We start from the raw sequence: 18,433 nt of genomic DNA, 5'->3' as shown, positions 1-18,433 counted from the left end.
GACAGGGGTGTTGACTCTGCTTATACATTTACAGTATCCTGATAAGAAAAGGCTGGAGGGCCTGTCAAAGCAGCTGGATTGGAATGTCCGAAAAATCCAATGCTGGTTTCGCCATAGGAGGAATCAGGACAAGCCCCCAACGCTCACTAAATTCTGTGAAAGCATGTAAGTATGCAAGGAGAGAGGGAGGGAATAAAGAAGAGGGTGGGATACAACTGGACTGAAGTTTTCTTTTTTGAAAATCACTTCTGTTGTTAGGACAACAGTTAATGGATATAGAGAGCTAACTCAGCCTATTATTGGTAGGAAAGAAGGGAACTGGAACACTGATTCCCTTAAGTTTCTTGGACATGTTGCCACTAACCTAGGTATGGTTCCATTTTGTTTCCTTTTCCTAAATAGATTGGGAGTAAATCCTTATAACTGTACTTATGTAAGTAGATGTACTAACACATGTATACCTTAATAGAGGGAGTACTAGCTTGCTTGCTGTAAGTTGACAATTTTTAGGAAGCATTCCTTTTCTGGGAAATACTATTCTTCATTTTATTGAGCTTTTTCTAATTATCCTCTGAGCACTGTATTAGTAATTGTCATGTAAAGAAAAATGCTAGGGAGTCTGATGATAGAGCCTAGTATTTTTCCTCATGGAAGATGACTCTGTCTTTGGTTTTTTTGTTTTTGTTTTTGTTTTTTGAGACGGAGTCTGACTCTGTCGCCAGACTGGAGTGCAGTGGCGCGATCTCGGCTCACTGCAACCTGCACCTCCTGTGTTCAATCTATTCTTCTGCCTCAGCCTCCTGAGTAGCTGGGACTACAGGCGTGCGCCACCATGCCCAGCTAATTTTTGTATTCTTAGTAGAGACAAGGTTTCACTATGTTGGCTAGGATGGTCTCGATCTCTTGACCTGGTGATACGCCCGCCTCGGCCTCCCAAAGTGCTGGGATTACAGGCATGAGCCACCACTCCTGGCCCCTGTCTTTGGCTTTTTAAATGACAGTAGTTGCCCCTATTCTAGGAATTGATCCTCTTTCTCACCAGTAACTCTCTTATCCCCAGATTTGCTATCTTGACTTCCCTAGCCTCAGAGACTTCGGTTTCAGTGGACATTTGTCTAACCTCTCCTCTTTGTCCACCCAGGTGGAGATTCACATTTTATTTATGTATATTCTGCTATGGAATTAGATTTCTCTGGTCGGTGAGTCTTAACTTTCTCTAGTCCTCTGTTGGGTTCTAATCATGCCTAGATCTCTAGAAATAAGAGTTAATCTAGAAGCAAGAGTTAAATACCTTTAGATTTTTTTTTTTTTTTTTTTGAGACAGAGTCTCGCTCTGTCACCCAGGCTGGAGTACAGTGGTGGAATCTCAGCTCACTTGGAACCTCCGCCTCTTGGGTTTAAGCGATTCTCTTACCTTAGCCTTCTGAGTAGTTGGGACTACAGGTGCACACCACCATACCTGGCTAATTTTTGCATTTTTAGTAGAGACGGGATTTCACCATGTTGGCCAGGCTGGTCTTGAACTCCTGACCTCAGGTGATCCACTCACCTCAGCCTCCCAAAATGCTGGGATTTCAGGCGTAAGCCACTGTGCCTGGCATAAATACCTTTAGATCTTTATATTTCCCCCAACTTTTCCTCCTGTGATGCCCACAGTCCAGGTTTATATCCTAATAGATTGTCTTCTGTCTGGGGCCTGACTTCAGTAACCTTATAACTCTACTGCTTCTCCCTAGAAGATACTAGTAATATCAGTAATAACTAAATCAGCATAATACTTAATGGTTTACAAAGCACTTGACAAAAATTGAAGGAGGAGAAATGGAATCAACCCTTTAAAGTGGGTGAAACGGGTATTATTCCCACTTTTTAGTTAATTGTCAGAGTCAAAGAAGAATTTCAGGGGGCCAGGTACAGTGGCTCACATCTGTAATTTTAACACTTTGGGAGGCCAAGATGGGCAGATATTTGAGCCCAGGAGTTCAAGACCAACCTGGGCAACATGGTGAAATACCGTCTCTACAAAAATTTGCCTGGTGTGGTGGCATGTACCTGTAGTCCCAGCTACTCAGGAGGCTAACGTAGGAGAGTCACCTGAGCCCAGGAGGTCAAGGCTGCAGTGAGCAGTGATGGAGCCACTACATTCCAGCCTGGGTGACAGAGCAAGACTCTGCCTCAGAAAAAGAAGGAAGAAGAATTTCAGGCTTTTCTTGAGTTCATGTTTTTTTCCCTGTACCATACTATTTCTCTCTAAATGGTATCACTGTGTTTTCAAAATATTATAGACAAAAAACTGGCAGAAGTAAAGGAATAGACAAATATACAGTTGTACTTGAAGATGTTAATACTTTTCTCTCAGTAATTGACCTAAACCCCAGGCAAAATAAATAAATAATCACTAAAGATGTAAAATATATGAATGACATGATCAACCAGTTTTAGCTAATTGACATTTATAAAACACTACACCAACAGCTGAAGAACACATATAATTTTTAAGTGCATGTAGAAAGATAAACTAATGCTGGCCCATAAAATAAGTCTCAGTAAATTTCAAAATCTTGAAATCTTAAAGAATGTGTTCTCTAACCATAATGGAATTAAATTAGAAGTCAATTGTAATGAGAGACATGGAAAATATTTGGAAGTCGCCCGTGTGTAGTTGCTCACACCTGTAATCCTAGCACTCTGGGAGGCTGAGGCAGGCAGATTGCCTGAGCTCAGGAGTTCAAGACCAGCCTGGGCAATATGGCAAAACTCCATCTCTACTAAAAATCCCAACTGCTGGGGAGGCTGAGGCACGAGAATCACTTGAACCTGGGAGGCAGAGGTTGCAATGAGCCGAAATCACGCCACTTCGCTCCAGCCTGGGTGACAGAGCAAGACTGTGTCTCAAAAAAAAAAAAATTGGAAGTTAAACAACTCTTCTCAATAACCTGTGGATCAAATAAAAAATCACAAGAGAAATAAGAAAATATTTTTAATTGAATGATGCTAAAAGTAAAACATATCAAAATTTCTGGGATACAGATAAAACATACTTAGAGGGAAATTTATAGCTTTAAATGTTAATATTACAAAAGAAAGGTTTAAAGTTAATCTAAGTTTCTGCTTTAGCTTCTTGAAAAAGATAAGCAAAATAGGTTAAAGGAAGGAAATAATAAAAAATAAGCAGAAATTGGCCAGGCGTGGTGGCTTACCCCTGTGCTTCCCACACTTTGGGAGGCTGAAGTGGGAGGATCACTTAAGCCCAGGAATTCAAGATCAGCTTGGGCAAGATAATGAGATCCAATCTCTATAGTGAGACCCCATTTCTAAAAAACCATAATAAAGTAAATAAGTGGAAATTAATGAAATAGGCATTAGATAAACAATGGATACATTTGTGGGGTTTTTGTTTGTCTGAGACAGAGTCTCACTCTGTCTCCCAGGCTGGAGTGCAGTGGTGCAATCTCGGCTCACTGCAACCTCTGCCTCCTGGGTTCAAGTGATTCTCCTGCCTCAGCCTCCCGAGTAGCTGGGACTACCGGAGTACGCCACCAGGCCCAGCTAATTTTTGTATTTTTGGTAGAGACAGATTTTCACCATGTTGGCCAGGCTAATCTCGAACTCCTAACCTCAGGTGATCCTCCCACCTCCACCTCCCACAGTGCTGGGATTACAGGTATGAGCCACCATGCCTGGCCTGTTTTTGTTTTTGCTTAAAACAGGGTCTTACTCTGTCACCCAGGCTGGAGTGCAGTTGCATGATCACAGCTCACTGCAGCCTCAACTTCCCAGGCTCAGGCGATGCTACCACCTCAGCCTCCCAAGAAACTTGAGACTACAGGCACATGCACAACCACACTGGGCTAATTTTTGTATTTTTTTAGAGACGGGGTTTCACTGTGTTGCCCAAATTGGTCTTGAACTCCTGGGCTCAAGCAATCCACCCACTTCAGCCTTCCAAAGTGCAGGGATTAACAGGTGTGAGCTACTGTGCCTGACTATGGATAAAATTAATAAAGCCAAAAGTTCATTCTTTGAAAGGTCTGATTAAAATGGACAAACTCCAACAAAAAAAGAAAATATGAATTACCAATATGGGAAGGGTTATCACTACAGATCCTATATAGTCATTGAAAGGATAATAGGACAATATTATGAACAATTTAATGATAAGAAATCCAGCAGCAAAGATGATATACACAAACTCCTTAAAGGACATAATCATTATTCCATTAGAGATTATTAGTTTTGACTTCTGAACCTGGCATGGAGATACCTTTCTTGGTTATCAAATGAATCATTGTCTTCCTATATATATATTCCAGGTGGTGATACTTCCTAAAACTATCCTAAAATTCTCTTTGTTCTTATTTACCTCAAAGCATAGTTTTTCTATTTATAACACTCTGTTGTAGATGAACAATCTAGCTATTTATTGATCCTTTGGGGAGCCCTTAAATCTGTTTGGGGGCTTTCCTGTCTCTCTTTTGCCCCAGCCTAGAGAGAAGGGAATTATATGGGATAGATCTTGAAGCCAGGTGAGAATCTTGAGGATTGACATGGATTATCTGTTTTCTCTTAGTCACCTTGGTTCTGGGACATCCGACAGTGCTGGCATAACTATCCATTTCAGGTAGGATCTGAGTCGTTTCAGGATAGAGGTCTTGAATGTGTGTAAGATGGAGTGAGTGAGGGTCCTTTGCCAGTCCCCAGGACAGATGGTGTGTTTCCTTGGGACTGAGGGATTAGGGGCTCAGTCTCTTTAAGTCATATATTCAGGGTATCTATTTTTTATTTTTATTAATTTTCCCACTGCTAAGAGTCATATGAGGTATCTATTCCTGAGACCCCCATAGCAATGAAATCCAGTGAGTTTTTTTGTTCTGATTTTCCCCATTAAATTCACCCTAATTGGGCTAGAAATAAAAGCAGTTTTCTGGTATTTAATGAGGTACTTTCTGGTTCAGATGTCTTTTTTGTATCAAGGGTAACTTGAAATCCCATTAAGAGCATCTTGGTTGTAATCTATACTGGAAATATGTCAAAGAACTGCTAAAGGGGTGGAAGAGGAGAAGGCCTATGTGTATTCAATCCTGTAAAAAGCACTAATTGCCCAGAATCCTAGACATACTGATTTGATTGTGTTATAGTATGTGTTAACTGTATCTCATCTCTGTAAGATGAGAGCTGAAGATGGGTGTGCAGAGGAGCGAGGGAAGAGGCTTAAGTCTCTACACCAATCCAAAGTCTGTTAGCTATTGCATATCTTGGGAGATAATGGGGAGGAGAAATGTCTAATAATTTGGGGTATTGGTCCTCCAAGGCAGAGAAAGTTGGAGAGATGGAATGCACGTTTGACTAGTCGGTAATCTAACTACTTCTTTCTCTCTTGCAGCCTCTTTCAAGTGGGCTTTATTACTATTATATCATGGAATTGGCCTTCTATTGGTCCCTTATGTTTTCTCAGTTTACAGACATTAAAAGAAAGGTAAGGACGTTGGCCCCCTCAAGTCCCAAACTTACTGCATCCTCCTTTCTAGCAGCTTCCATGACTGCCATTATGATGTATTATCTTCCCTGAGACCGCAAAAGGAGAAACTGGGTTTGATGGACTCTTAGCTTGTTGTAATGTTCCCAGAAATGAGACTGAATTAATGATGAAGTATATTTAAGACATTCAGGGAAGCCCCAGGATAAGAACAATTAACCAGCTAAGAAGCATACTTTTTTCCATATTCTTCTTTAAGCTTCTTACATATCTAAAGAAAAAAAAATCCTAGTCAGAATTGGGGGATAGCAATGCCTTATTTAGAAAAAACACCTGATTCCAGAAAAGCTGGATAATGGCTTTCACATGGCATTAGGGACACTTGCTCTCTCTGTACTCCCTTTCTGGTTACCCGACTTACTCAAAGAAAGTCAATTGGAAGGGGTTTTACTCTCTTCCTGCTATTGTTCAGGAAGCAAAGATTGAGAGAAGTGAGATGACTTGCCCAGATAGTGACAGAGTTGGAAATGACTTAAGTTTTATACAACCAAATAGAAAAGGCAGAATCTTTACTTTTTTATTAGCGTCTACCTGAAATAATGTGGTTCCAGCAGCTCTAACCCTAATCTGTCACTAACTCAGGGTTATCTTTGGTGACGAAAACCAGGGTTAGCATTTATGGGAATGAATTAAAACTTAACCAGGTTGTTAGTGTTATCTAACATAGAAACTTGATACTCAATTTTTATGCCTTTTACTCTCCTATGGTCAGAAGACACGGTCACTTTATTAAAATTTTATTTTAATTGTGATACATATAAGAAAGTTTGAAATACATATTTAAGTTTTAAACATAATAAACGGAGAAGTATTTAATAGATGTGTCTGATAACTCAAGTATTTAGAGACTTCCCTAGATCTAACTTGACATTTGAACCCAAGAGGAAATTAGAGCCACAAACCTATCCCTTCTATTAGGTCCTTGTGGTTGACGTTTCTCTCATTAAAACAGAAGAGTCATAGAATCTCAGAGACCTCTAAGGCTTGTATGTCCCACTGGGAAGTTATCCCCAGGTGTCAGTTCAGCATCCACACTATATATATTCCGTGGTTACCAAAGGAAATTTTTACTTTCTGGCCTTTGAGCTGCATTAACATAGAGTATGGGTCAGTCACTGATGTAGGGAGTGTTCAGTTAAATGCTAGGTAGCCAGAGGAGAGTCTAAGCAGAATGGAAACTTTTTTTTTTTTGAGACGGAGTCTCACTCTTTCGCCCAGACTGGAGTGCCGTGGTGCGATATTGGCTGACTGCAACCTCTGCCTCCCAGGTTCCAGCAATTCTCCTGCGTCAGCCTCCCGAGTAGCTGGAATTACAGGTGTGCGCCACCACGCCTGGCTTATTTTTGTATTTTTAGTAGAGATGGGGTTTCACCATGTTGGTCAGGCTGAACTCGAACTCCTGACCTTGGGTGATCTGCCCACCTTGCCCTCCCAAAGTGCTGGGATTACAGGCATGAGCCACTGCGCCTGGTCAATGGAAACTATTATATACGGGGTGGGGTAAGATCCTCAGAGAATAATGCAGGATATTGGGTTGGCTGGTGTTTCTACGGCCCAGCTTTTACCTCCCTCTTCTATTTGCATTCCTTCCTAGGACTTCCTGATCATGTTTGTGCATCACTTGGTCACCATTGGGCTTATCTCCTTCTCCTACATCAACAATATGGTTCGAGCAGGAACTCTGATCATGTGTCTACATGATGTCTCAGACTTCTTGCTGGAGGTAAAAACCCAATCTTTCTCCATCTTCTTCTTCTCTTCTTTTCTTCCTATGTGAGGACTTTCTCCCCAGCTCAATTCTTTCTTCCTTTCTCCAGGCAGCCAAGCTGGCCAATTATGCCAAATATCAGCGGCTCTGTGACACCCTTTTTGTTATCTTCAGTGCTGTTTTTATGGTTACACGTCTAGGAATCTATCCATTCTGGTAAGTGGTAGGGCTGTAGAGCTGTGGTAGGTATGAGCCTAATGATACCTTTTGCCAATTCTCATTTTGCCCATTCAGTTTTTCTGTTCTATTCTATTCTATTTTTGCCAATAGAACACAAGAACCCTATTGCCCTGCTTTTACCTTGGCCTGTGCTGACCTTTTATGGACTCTCATAGGACCTCTGCTGCCTCACACCGTATTTCTAGCAAGGTCGGATCCAGACTCAGAGTACTCGACTCGGTTGGCTTCTGGTTTTTTTGACTCATCTCTGAGGAACAGTCCTAATTTTATGCCTAAGTAATTCCTTTGCCTTCTTTTGCCCTGTTGATACAATTCTCAGGCCCTTCTTGCTTGTGTTCCTGCTCTGGTCCCAACCCTGACCAACACACACATATTCTCATTCTCTCTCTCTTTCTCTCTCTCATTCTCTCTCTCTCTCTCTCTCTCCCTCTCCTCTCCCCCCTCCCCCCCATCTCCTTTCACTTCTACATTCACTGCTTTATGGGAATCAGCTACCTACTGTCCTATCCTATATGTGTCTGAGGAGCTGAGTCATTCCTAGGATTAGAGTCCCACTTCTGTCCTAATTTCATCAAACTCTGCATATTTGAAGTCATTAATAATGTGACTTAATCCATCAGTTCCTAAGATTTATATATCTTTCCCTGTCCCTAAGGATAGAAAACACAACAGACTCCTCCCCTTCTTTATTTTCTTACTGTGGATGACAGTCCCCGGAACTTCAGCTGATAAAAGGGCTGGTAGGAAAACACACAGGGCTCTGCATCCCTAGGACTCGGCTTCATCCCTGTCTTCTGAGCTTTGACTTTAGAATCTGACCATTGGCCTCCCTCTTCTAGGATTCTGAACACGACCCTCTTTGAGAGTTGGGAGATAATCGGGCCTTATGCTTCATGGTGGCTCCTCAATGGCCTGCTGCTGACCCTACAGATTCTGCATGTCATCTGGTCCTACCTAATTGCACGGATTGCTTTGAAAGCCTTGATCAGGGGAAAGGTGAGGATGAAAGATGGCTTCTTTCTTTGGGGTATGGGGGAAGATAGGGATTACTCAACAGACGTTCTCTCTCCATCAAACCTGGTGAGCCCCATCTACTCAAGCAGGCCAAGCAAAAAGCCTAGGGCTCCAAAGTCTTTGCCTCTTCTATGAGTGTTTTGCCTTTTTTAGTTTAGAGACAAGGTCTTGCTCTGTCACCTAGGCTGGAGTTCAGTGGCATGATCACGGCTCACTGCAGCCTCAAACCTGGGCTTAAGGGAGTCTCCCACTGCAGCCTCCCAAGTAGCTGGGACTATAGGTGTGCACCACCATGCCTGGCTAATTTTCTTATTTTTTTGTAAATAGGGTGTCACTATGTTACCCAGGCCAGTATCCAAGTACTGGCCTCAAGCATTCCTCTCACCGCAGCTTCCCAAAGCAATGGAATTACAGGTGTGAGCCACCACACCAAGCCTGTTTTACCTTTTTTTTTTTGAGATGGAATCTCGCTCTGTCGCCCAGGCTGGAGTGCAGTGGCACGATCTTGGCTCACCACAACCTCCACCTCTTGGGTTCAAGTGATTCTCCTGCCTCAGCCTTCCTAGTAGCTGCGACTACAGGATGTGCCACCGTGCCCAGCTAATTTTTGTATTCTTAGTAGAGACGGGGTTTCACTATGTTGGCCAGCCTGGTCTCTAACTCCTGACCTCATCATCTGCCCACCTAGGCCTCCCAAAGTGCCAGGATTACAGGCATGAGCCACCGCACCCAGCCTACTGTTTTACCTTTTAAGATGTGACTTAGATGCAAGAGGGGAGTTCTGCCTTCTTCCTGTCCCTTAGGAATGGCTTTTGTTAAAGGATGATAGGGTTAAGAGTTTTTTAAGAGATGGCCTCAACCATTTCCTATCCCTTACCTACCTGCTTCAGTGGATTTCGTATTTTTCTTTTTGACATGGAGACTTTTTCAAAGGAAATCATATGCAGAGCCACATAAACTGTATAAAAGCAGATTGTTAAGTTGCTTAGAAATGGTGATAGTTCACAAGCCACCACAAGATAACCATGCTGTGATATTCAAGGTATGGTTTATATAAGGAACTAAATATACACCTCACCCCACTACTGTATGAGGCAAGTGTCCTAAGTGAATGGGTATGTAGTATTTCAAATACCCATCTTATGCCAAGAGCCAAAGAAAGGTGCCACTTAATGATAAACTCATAATTGAACTTTGCAAGTTTTGAAGTAGTCAGACTGTAATTAGTCCAAGAGCTAGGGATTTCAGCCTGAAGGAATACAGAATCCCAAGTGGGAGGGGCTCTGCTTGAGCAGGCACTGACACCAGGACCAACTGATAGAATGTGGCCTAGATATTGATGATCTCCTATGTCATTATTCCTTATAGCTGCCATTGGCTCAGAACTTGCTCAGCGTGCCTGTGCATCTTGCTGTAGCTACTGGACATCTCTGTTCTCTCCTGCTTCTTTCCTGACTAGGTGACCTGTCCAGGAAGGATTAAACCCTGTACTCTCCACTCTTTCCTCACCTCCTTCCTTTTTTCTATGCCTGGCGGGAGCTGGACAGTTTCATCTCTTGCATGTAAGTGTATCTGTGCTTCTAGTATTCAGTGAAGCATGTCCATCTGAATGTGGTTCTCCTTCCTCCTGCTCTCCTTTCTGTTCCCTTGTGTTGGTCTCAGAGCATGCCCTCTCTCCTGACTTTTCGGGGCCATTATTGACTAGAGCTGCAGTTGCCAGATGTTTTCCTAAATTGAGGCAAGAATTTGAGTCTTTTTTTTTGTTTCTGAGACTGTTTACCGCAAGTCTAGAGACACTCTGCCCTCTAGTGGAAATTTCCTAAAGGTCAGGTAATCAGTCATCTGAGTTCAGAGGTCAACAGCTATAATTAACTGTAGAAGACCCATCCAACACAAATTCAAGGAGCTGATCCAAAGCAAATGCTCACCTCCTTGGCCACAGCTGTTACAGCTGTGTTCTTTTTCACTTCCTTCTCTCCTTTATTTAAACTACATTTATTATCCTTCAGTTCTGGAGGTCAGAAGTCCGACACAGGTCTCACTGGGTTTCTGTCCTTTACTTTTAGAGTCCAGGGTGGAGTTGTTTTTTATTTTTTGAGACAGAACTTCGCTTTTGTTGCCCAGGCTGGAGTGCAATGGCATGATCTTGGCTCACCGCAACCTCCGCCTCTCGGGTTCAAGAGATTCTCCTGCCTCAGCCTCCTGAGTAGCTGGGACTACAGGCATGCGCCACCACGCCCGGCTAATTTTTTTTGTATTTTTAGTAGAGACGGGGTTTCTCCATGTTGATCCAGCTGGTCTCGAACTCCCGACCTCAGGTGATCCACCACCTCAGCCTCCCAAAGTGCTGGGATTACAGGCGTGAGCCACCGTGCCTGGCCCTTTTTTTTTTTTTTTTAAGAGACAAGGTTTTACTCCATTGCCAAGGCTGGAGTACAGTGGCGCAATCATGGCTCACTGCAGCCTCAACCTCCTGGGCTCAAGAGATCCTCCTGCCTCAGCCTCCCAAGTAGCTAGGACTACAGATGCATGTCACCATACCCAACTAATTTTGTCATTTTTTATTTTTTGTAGAGACGGGGCTGTCGCCATGTTGCCCAGACTGGTCTCAAACTCTTGGGCTCAAGCAGTCCTCCCCTCTCGGCCTCCCAAAGTGCTAGGATTATACGTGTAAGCCACCGTTCCTGGCCCATGGTGGAGAAACTGAAATACTTTGCTTGATATGCAGGACAGTTTAATTGGGAAATGCTGCTGTAATCCAGATGCTTCATTTGAAAATACGAAACAAAAAAGCCCATGTTAATAAGCATTCACAGATGGTAGCATGATTAGAACTGGGATTCTTTTCTGATTGACTGCCAGTCCATTTGTGTTTTCACTATACTGTGTATCTTGGGGATGCTGAAGTTTCACAAGAAAAGTGATCTTGCTATTAGGAAAGGGAAGAAGATTGGAAAACAGTGTCATAGGATAATGGTAGCTGAGCCTAGGAATGGGAAACTACTAAAAAAGGCCTGTTATGGATCAGCTTTGGGGATAAAGCAAAACAGCATAACCAATATGAATAAATGCATTGTCCACAGCCACCAGAAGATAGAAGCACTGCTGACAGTCATATGTATTGTTCATGTTAGCCTTCCCTGTTCTTTGGAGTGGAAGAAGAGAAGGGGTGTCTGGAGTTTCCCTGAAACCTAAACCAGGTCTCAATGAGTGATGTCAGTTCTCTTAGGCTGGTCCTGAAAGACACATCCCTCTACCAAAGTAGCTTCTATTCCATAGAGAACAGACTTGGAGATGGCAAGGGAGAAAACTAGAAAGCAGGCGAAGCATAGTCACAACATTAGCCATAGTCCAGACAATACTTTGAGTTAGATGTCATCAGAAAGCAGACCCGACTGGGAACACAGTGCCCACACCTGGGTTTCTGAGCTTAGGTGTCTCTTACAGTTCTCTCCAGAAAAGTTCTGCCCTCACTTTTCTGTCTTTGGTCTCATCCCACTCAGGTATCTAAGGATGATCGCAGTGATGTGGAGAGCAGCTCAGAGGAAGAAGATGTGACCACCTGCACAAAAAGTCCCTGTGACAGTAGCTCCAGCAATGGTGCCAATCGGGTGAATGGTCATATGGGAGGCAGCTACTGGGCTGAAGAGTAAGGTGGTTGCTGTGGGGACTTCAGTACACATGGACTTGTAGGGTCACTGGCAACGTACTCCTCTTGGCCCTTCCCATATCTACCCTTCTGTGACTGGGGGACTGCAAGGCACTGAGGAGTATCAAAGAAGCAAATATTTTCACTTTGAAAGAAAATGCTGCCATTTTGTATTTAATAGCCTCCAAGTTCTTTCAGTAATGTTATTTGCTCTGTTTTTGTGTGTTTGTTCATGTGCATTTGTGCATATGCGTTTCATTGCTGGGGTTGGGGCACAATTCTGGACTGGAGCCATGAGGCCTTCCCTAGTCCCCTTTGAACCCACCTTAGTTCCACATTTGGCTGCATCTTGAATTATACTGACTCCAGACTGTCTCCTCCCTTTTTGCCCTTGGCTCTTGAGGCTCTAAACCCCTGGGCCATCTGAATGGAGCAGCCAAGTTCAGTCCCAGATTTCTGCACTGTTCCTCTTTCACAGCTAGAATACGTTGCATGATGAAGTTGTATAGAAACAGAACCATGGATGGATGGCCAGGATTACTGTGGTCCCTAGCTAGATCCCCTTCCTATCACATGATAGCAACAGGGACAGCTGCCAATACCCTACTCTTTACTCAATGGTACCCAGGGAGGGGGCATGGGAAGAGGGTGAGCTGAGGGCTGGAGGAGGACAACAGCCACTGGGTGAGCTGTTCACGGTCTTGTACTATTGTTTACTCTGTGATTAAAAGTACTTCAACCCACCTCTACTGTCTCAACCTCTTTAGTGACTCTATTTCCGCAGTTTCCTGAATCCATAAGCTAATTAAGAGCTTTTCCAGGTCTGATTCAGAAGGCCCTGGACACCAAATTTTTCCTTTCTGTGCATGGTGGGAAGAGAATCAGCCAGGGTGCTTACATTTTAGAACTTTATGTTTTTTAAGAAAAAGTTAATAGGTTTAGTGGGTCACAAGAAGAATACTGGACAGATTCAACCATGTATATAGTGAAACCAACAAAAGCTTTGGTTGAAAAGCCAAGACGCCATTAGGTAAATACCTTATTTCCTATTTTAGTCAATACAGAGATTGTCAAATAACTTTTTTTTTTTTTTTTGGTAGAGATGAGGCCTCCCTATGTTGCCCAGGTTGGTCTCAAATACCTGGCCTTAAGCCAAAATGGGGATTATAGGCATTAGCTACCACATCCAGCCCAATTAACATTTTAAGGTTGTGATAAATAAATCTGAGGTGTTTTTTGTCTCAACTGTTTTCTCTTTTAGCCCATGGAGAAGCAGTCATCCTAATCCAGACTTTTCTCTGTGGTCTTGGCAAAATTACCAAATATAGTATTCATCTCCCAGAATAATTTTCCATTTGGTGAATGTTCATATTATCAAAATATTTCCACACGTGCTCTTAGGTACATTATGACATATGGAGAGTGTCAGGGAGAGAATGAAAATGGAAATAAATAGGTTATTGTTCTAAGAATCAGATACTCACTTGATGTTCATTGACATTATAGGGATATTGACCCTACTAAACTTACTAACAGACTTGATTTTTAGAAAGACTTACTGTGGGGAATAGGAAAACTTAAGTTCTAAGTAGTCATTTGGTCAGAGCTAATCAGGAAGACTAAAAATTAGGTCATACTTGGCCGGGCGCAGTGGCTCACGCCTGTAATCCCAGCACTTTGGGAGGCTGAGGTGGGTGATAAATCAGCAGGTCAGGAGATCGAGACCATCCTGGCTAACATGGTGAAACCACGTCTCTACTAAAAATACAAAAAGTCAGCCAGGCATGGTGGCACATGCCTGTAGTCCCAGCTACTCGGGAGGCTGAGGCAGAAGAATCACTTGAACCCGGGAGGCGGAGGTTGCAGTGAGCCAAGATAGCACCACTGCACTCCAGCCTGGGCAACAGAGTGAGACTCCGTCTAAAAAAACAAAACAAAACAAAAAAATTAAATCATACTTTTAGTTCCTCAACTTGGTATACTGAATAGACTAGTTGTGAAATATGAATGAAAATGCTTTTGAAAATCAGATGAGAGATGTATTTTGTCTTCTGAAATTTGAACAATTGCCTTGTTAATACAAACTGGATTGGTTGGTGTAGCTAATCTGACAAAAGATGCAACTGGATAAAACAATAATACAAAATAATAGCTAACACATGACGTTTATTACATGCTAGGCACTGTATTAAACACATATGACAATAGGAGGCAAGAGGTTAACCTGCTAAGGTCAAGCGGCTAGTAAGGAGTCAAACCCTTACTATTCCTATCTTACTGTCCCTCTATTCCTAACCACCGTACTCTCTATACCATAATCTAATTAACCACTCTGCAGTCTCTACCAGCACTTCCCAAGATTTCATAATGAGGAAAACTAGATGTTGCAGAAACATTCAGCCAAAGGCAGAGACTGATTCTATTAAATAGTTTGCACTGGATAAATGAAGTAAGATGAGGGTCAACTATCAGAACAGAATCTTGTTCTGAGAAAGAACTGTGTGCAAATGGTTGGTGCGGGGGTGAGAGGTAGGATTCTAGAGAGTTTTAATACAGAGATAGAAGATAACTGTTACTGGTGCTACATAAAACCATTTTGTAGATGGCCTGAAAGGACCCAAATTAGTGGCCAGTAGGTTAGGATAAAGACTCACATCATCTATACCAGAGAACCAGGAGTATTTTTAAGAGAAATAAGGCGTTACCTCTCCTCTGTTGGCTATAAAAGGGTTTTAACTTTATTATTATTATTCTTTTATTAGAGATAGGGTCTCATTCTGTCACCCAGGCTGGAATGCAGTGGCTTGATCATAGCTCACTGCAGCCTCGATCTCCTGGGCTCAAATGATCCTCCTGCTTCCCGAGTAGCTTTATTATTAATTGAAAAATCACTTATGTTTGTATAGTGCTTTACTGCTTAGAAAGTGATTTTTTTTTTTTTGAGACAGAGTCTTGCTCTGTCGCCAGGCTGGAGTACAATAGCATGATCTCGGTTCATGTTCAAGTGATTCTCCTGCCTCAGCCTCCTGACTAGCCGGGATCACAGGTGTGTGCCACCATACCCAGCTAATTTTTGTGTTTTTAGTAGAAACGGGGGTTTCCCCATGTTGGCCAGGCTGGTCTCAAACTCCTAACCTCAAGTGATCCACCCGCCCTGACCTCCCAAAGTTTTGGGATTATAGGTGTGAGCCACTGCGCCTGGCAAAAGTGATTTCACATACAACAATAACCAAGGTTTAAAACACAGGGAAGGGAAGGGCGGGCAGGGCAGAAGGAGGAGGGGAAGGAAGGGGAGGAGAGGGGAGGGGAGGGGGAAAAACTGGCTGAGCCAAGTATGTTAAAAAAAAAAAAAAAAAGAAAGAAAATACTTCTGTAGAAATAGGATTATCCCCATTCCATAAATGAGTGTTGTGATTATCTATTAATATGTAACAAACCACCCTAAAACATAGTGGTTTAACAGAGTAATTATTGCTCATGATGTGATTGGTTGGTTGAGCTCAGTTGGAGGGATCTCATGTGGTTGTAGTCAGATTGTAGCTGGGAATGGAGTTACTTATTTGAATGAAGACGCAGCTGCACTGGACATCCAAGATGATTTACTCACCTGGTTTTGCCCGGCTATCAGTCGATGCTGGATTTTCGCTAGGAGCTCAGGGCTGTCAACTGAAGTGCCTGTACATGCCTCTCCATTATCTTGGGCTTTGCACAGGTGGCTAGGTTCCAAGAGGCAGGAAGCAGAAGCTGCTAGGCCAGTTAGGAGTGTTGTCTAGGCTGGGCATGGTGGCTCGAGCCTGTAATCCCAACATTTGAGGAGGCCAAGGCAGAAGGATTGCTTGAGGCCAAGAGTTTGGGACCAGCCTGGGCACAAGGCGAGACCCCATCTCTACAAAAAATTTTAAAAAGTAGCCAAGTGTTGTGGTGCACACCTGTAATCCCAGCTACTCTGGAGAATCAGGTGGGAGGATTACTTGAGCTCAGAGTTTGAAGTTACAGTGAGCGATGACTACACCACTGCACTGCAGCCTGGGCGACAGAATGAGACCCTGTCTCAAAAAAACAGTGTTGTCTAGTAGTGGCACCCATCACTTCCACTGTATGCTACTGATCAAAGTAATCACAGGGACTGCCCAGATGCAAGGCAGGGTGGTAAGACAGACTCTACTTCTCGATGAAGAAGTGACAAGGTCACTGAAGAGCAGTGGAATGGGAGACATTGCTGCAGTCATCTATGAAAGATTGAATATGCCACAATGAGGAAACCTAGTCTCAGAAGTTGTTTAAAAACAAAAAGGCCAGGTGTGGTGGCTTAACGCCTGTAATCCCAGCACTTTGGGAGGCTGAGGCAGGAGGACTGCTTGAGGCCAGGAGTTTAAGACCAGTCTGGGCAACAAAGGGAGACCCCATCTCTACAAATAATTTTTTAAATTAGCCACAAGTGGCGCCATGCACCTGTGGTCCAGCTACTCAGCAGGCTAAAGTGGGAGAATCTTCTGAGCCTGCAGGTCAAAACTGCAGTGAGCCGTGATTACACCACTGCACTCCAGCCTAGGTGACAGAGTGAAACCCTGTCTCAAACAAAACAAAAACAAAAAACCAGACTGTCCATCCTAATCCTAAACATAATTACATAAGTTTAGTTAGTGGGTGATAAATGAAGTTCTTCAGACTTTAAATCCAGTATTCATAGCCAGGTACAGTGGCTCACATCTGTAATCTCAGCACTCTGGGAGGCAGAAGCAGGCAGATCACCTGAGGTCTGGAGTTCAAGACCAGCCTGGCCAACATGGCGAAACCCCATCTCTACTAAAAATACAAAAATTAGCCAGGCACAGTGGTTGCCACCTGTAATCCCAGCTACTAGGGAGGCTGAGGTAGGAGAATCACTTGAACCCTGGAGGTGGAGGAGATTGCAGTGAGCCAAGATCGCACCACTGAACTCCAGCCTGAGTGACAGAGTGAGACCCTGTCTCAAAAAAATAAATTTAAAAATCCAGTATTCATGCAGGAAAATATTTTCAGTTCAGTAACATAGTCATTAAGTACCTACTTTATATTAGGCACTATGGCAGGAGCTGTAGACACAAAGATGAACAAGACCTGGTTTCTAGCCTCAAAGTGCTCACACTCCAGTAAGGGGGAAATAAAATACAATGTGATAAGAACTATTCTAAATTATTCTTGGCAAGGTGGAGGAAAACTTTAAAGTAAAGCTGGGCCATTAGAGTTAGGTGGAGTTTTGCCAGGCAAAAAAGCAATGGAAGGGAAGGGTATTATGTTTAGAAGAGACATGAGAGTATAGGAAAGATATCAGTTCTAGCTTAATGCAGACTAAAATAAACTGAGACAAACATGTAGAAGTGATAGATGAAGTATTTTCTAGGCTGTTTTTTAAAAATGCATAGCAGAGCTTCCAAGAAAGACTAAAGACAAAGGAACTGAAAACTAGAGTGGACAGGAAAATAGCCAATGCAGTTACTGAGGGGATAGGGGAAATGTACCTTAAGGACTTGTTTTAATACAGCTAAAGACAAGACTGGCTCCAGGTAGGAAACTGAAACCCCCAGTTAAAGCTGGGACCCTGAAAGAGCGACAGCCTTACTGAAAGAGGGAAACCATCAAAAACCCACCCAGGTGGTAAAAGGAAGAAGCAAGGAAGTTTGAATGCCTAGCCTTGTGGGATCAGGAGATGCTTAAAAATTCTGAATCCTGGGCCTGCACCTTATGTGAATTTTAGAATCTTTCTCAATGAGTGCACTTCCTGTATGGTCTGGAAAACATCACCACCCCCACCAAATCCCCAGCCAAGAAGGTGCATAAAAACTGGTCTCGGATCCACTGTCCACAGGTTTGCTCTGGGGAGACATGTGATGCAGGCAACATGGAATTCTACAGCCACCCACACCCTATAAAAACTCCAAAAGATTGTTTCAGTCAAACTTGCAACCCACGTAACTAATAAAATACTAGTATCCAGCATACATAAGGTACTGCCTACAAATTGTTTTTTCAAAGAAGACAACTCAATAGAAAGAAAAGTGGGGCCGGGCACAGTAGCTCACTTTGGGAGCACTTTGGGAGGCTGAGGTGGGTGAATCACCTTAGGTCAGGAGTTCGGGACCAGCTTGACCAACATGGTGAAACCCCGTCTCTACTAAAAATACAAAAATCAGCCTGGCACAGTGGCATGTGCCTGTAGTCCCAGCTAGTCGGGAGGCTGAGAGGAGAATTGAACCCGGGAGGTGGAGGTTGCAGTGAGCCGAGATCACACCACTGCACTCCAGCA

At 43.2% G+C, this 18,433-nt stretch overlaps 1 protein-coding gene across 1 annotated transcript in view; it reads left to right on the top strand.

The window, feature by feature from the left end:
- CERS5 (ceramide synthase 5) overlaps positions 1-12,890 on the top strand; it is a 37,230-nt gene extending 24,340 nt beyond the window's left edge. The window contains exons 3-10 of the mRNA XM_008003213.3: positions 35-165; positions 1,142-1,199; positions 4,571-4,621; positions 5,384-5,476; positions 7,131-7,259; positions 7,354-7,460; positions 8,324-8,480; positions 12,002-12,890. Of these exons, the coding sequence (XP_008001404.2) occupies positions 35-165; positions 1,142-1,199; positions 4,571-4,621; positions 5,384-5,476; positions 7,131-7,259; positions 7,354-7,460; positions 8,324-8,480; positions 12,002-12,151 (876 nt within the window). The 3' untranslated portion in view covers positions 12,152-12,890. The remainder of the gene's footprint in view (positions 1-34; positions 166-1,141; positions 1,200-4,570; positions 4,622-5,383; positions 5,477-7,130; positions 7,260-7,353; positions 7,461-8,323; positions 8,481-12,001) is intronic.
- The last annotated feature ends 5,543 nt before the right edge of the window (positions 12,891-18,433 follow it).

This window comes from Chlorocebus sabaeus, chromosome 11 (assembly GCF_047675955.1).
Source record: "Chlorocebus sabaeus isolate Y175 chromosome 11, mChlSab1.0.hap1, whole genome shotgun sequence".
NCBI lineage: Eukaryota > Metazoa > Chordata > Mammalia > Primates > Cercopithecidae > Chlorocebus > Chlorocebus sabaeus.
The sequence above is the reverse complement of the archived record's forward strand: the minus strand, read 5'-3'. Positions and strand labels throughout refer to the sequence as shown.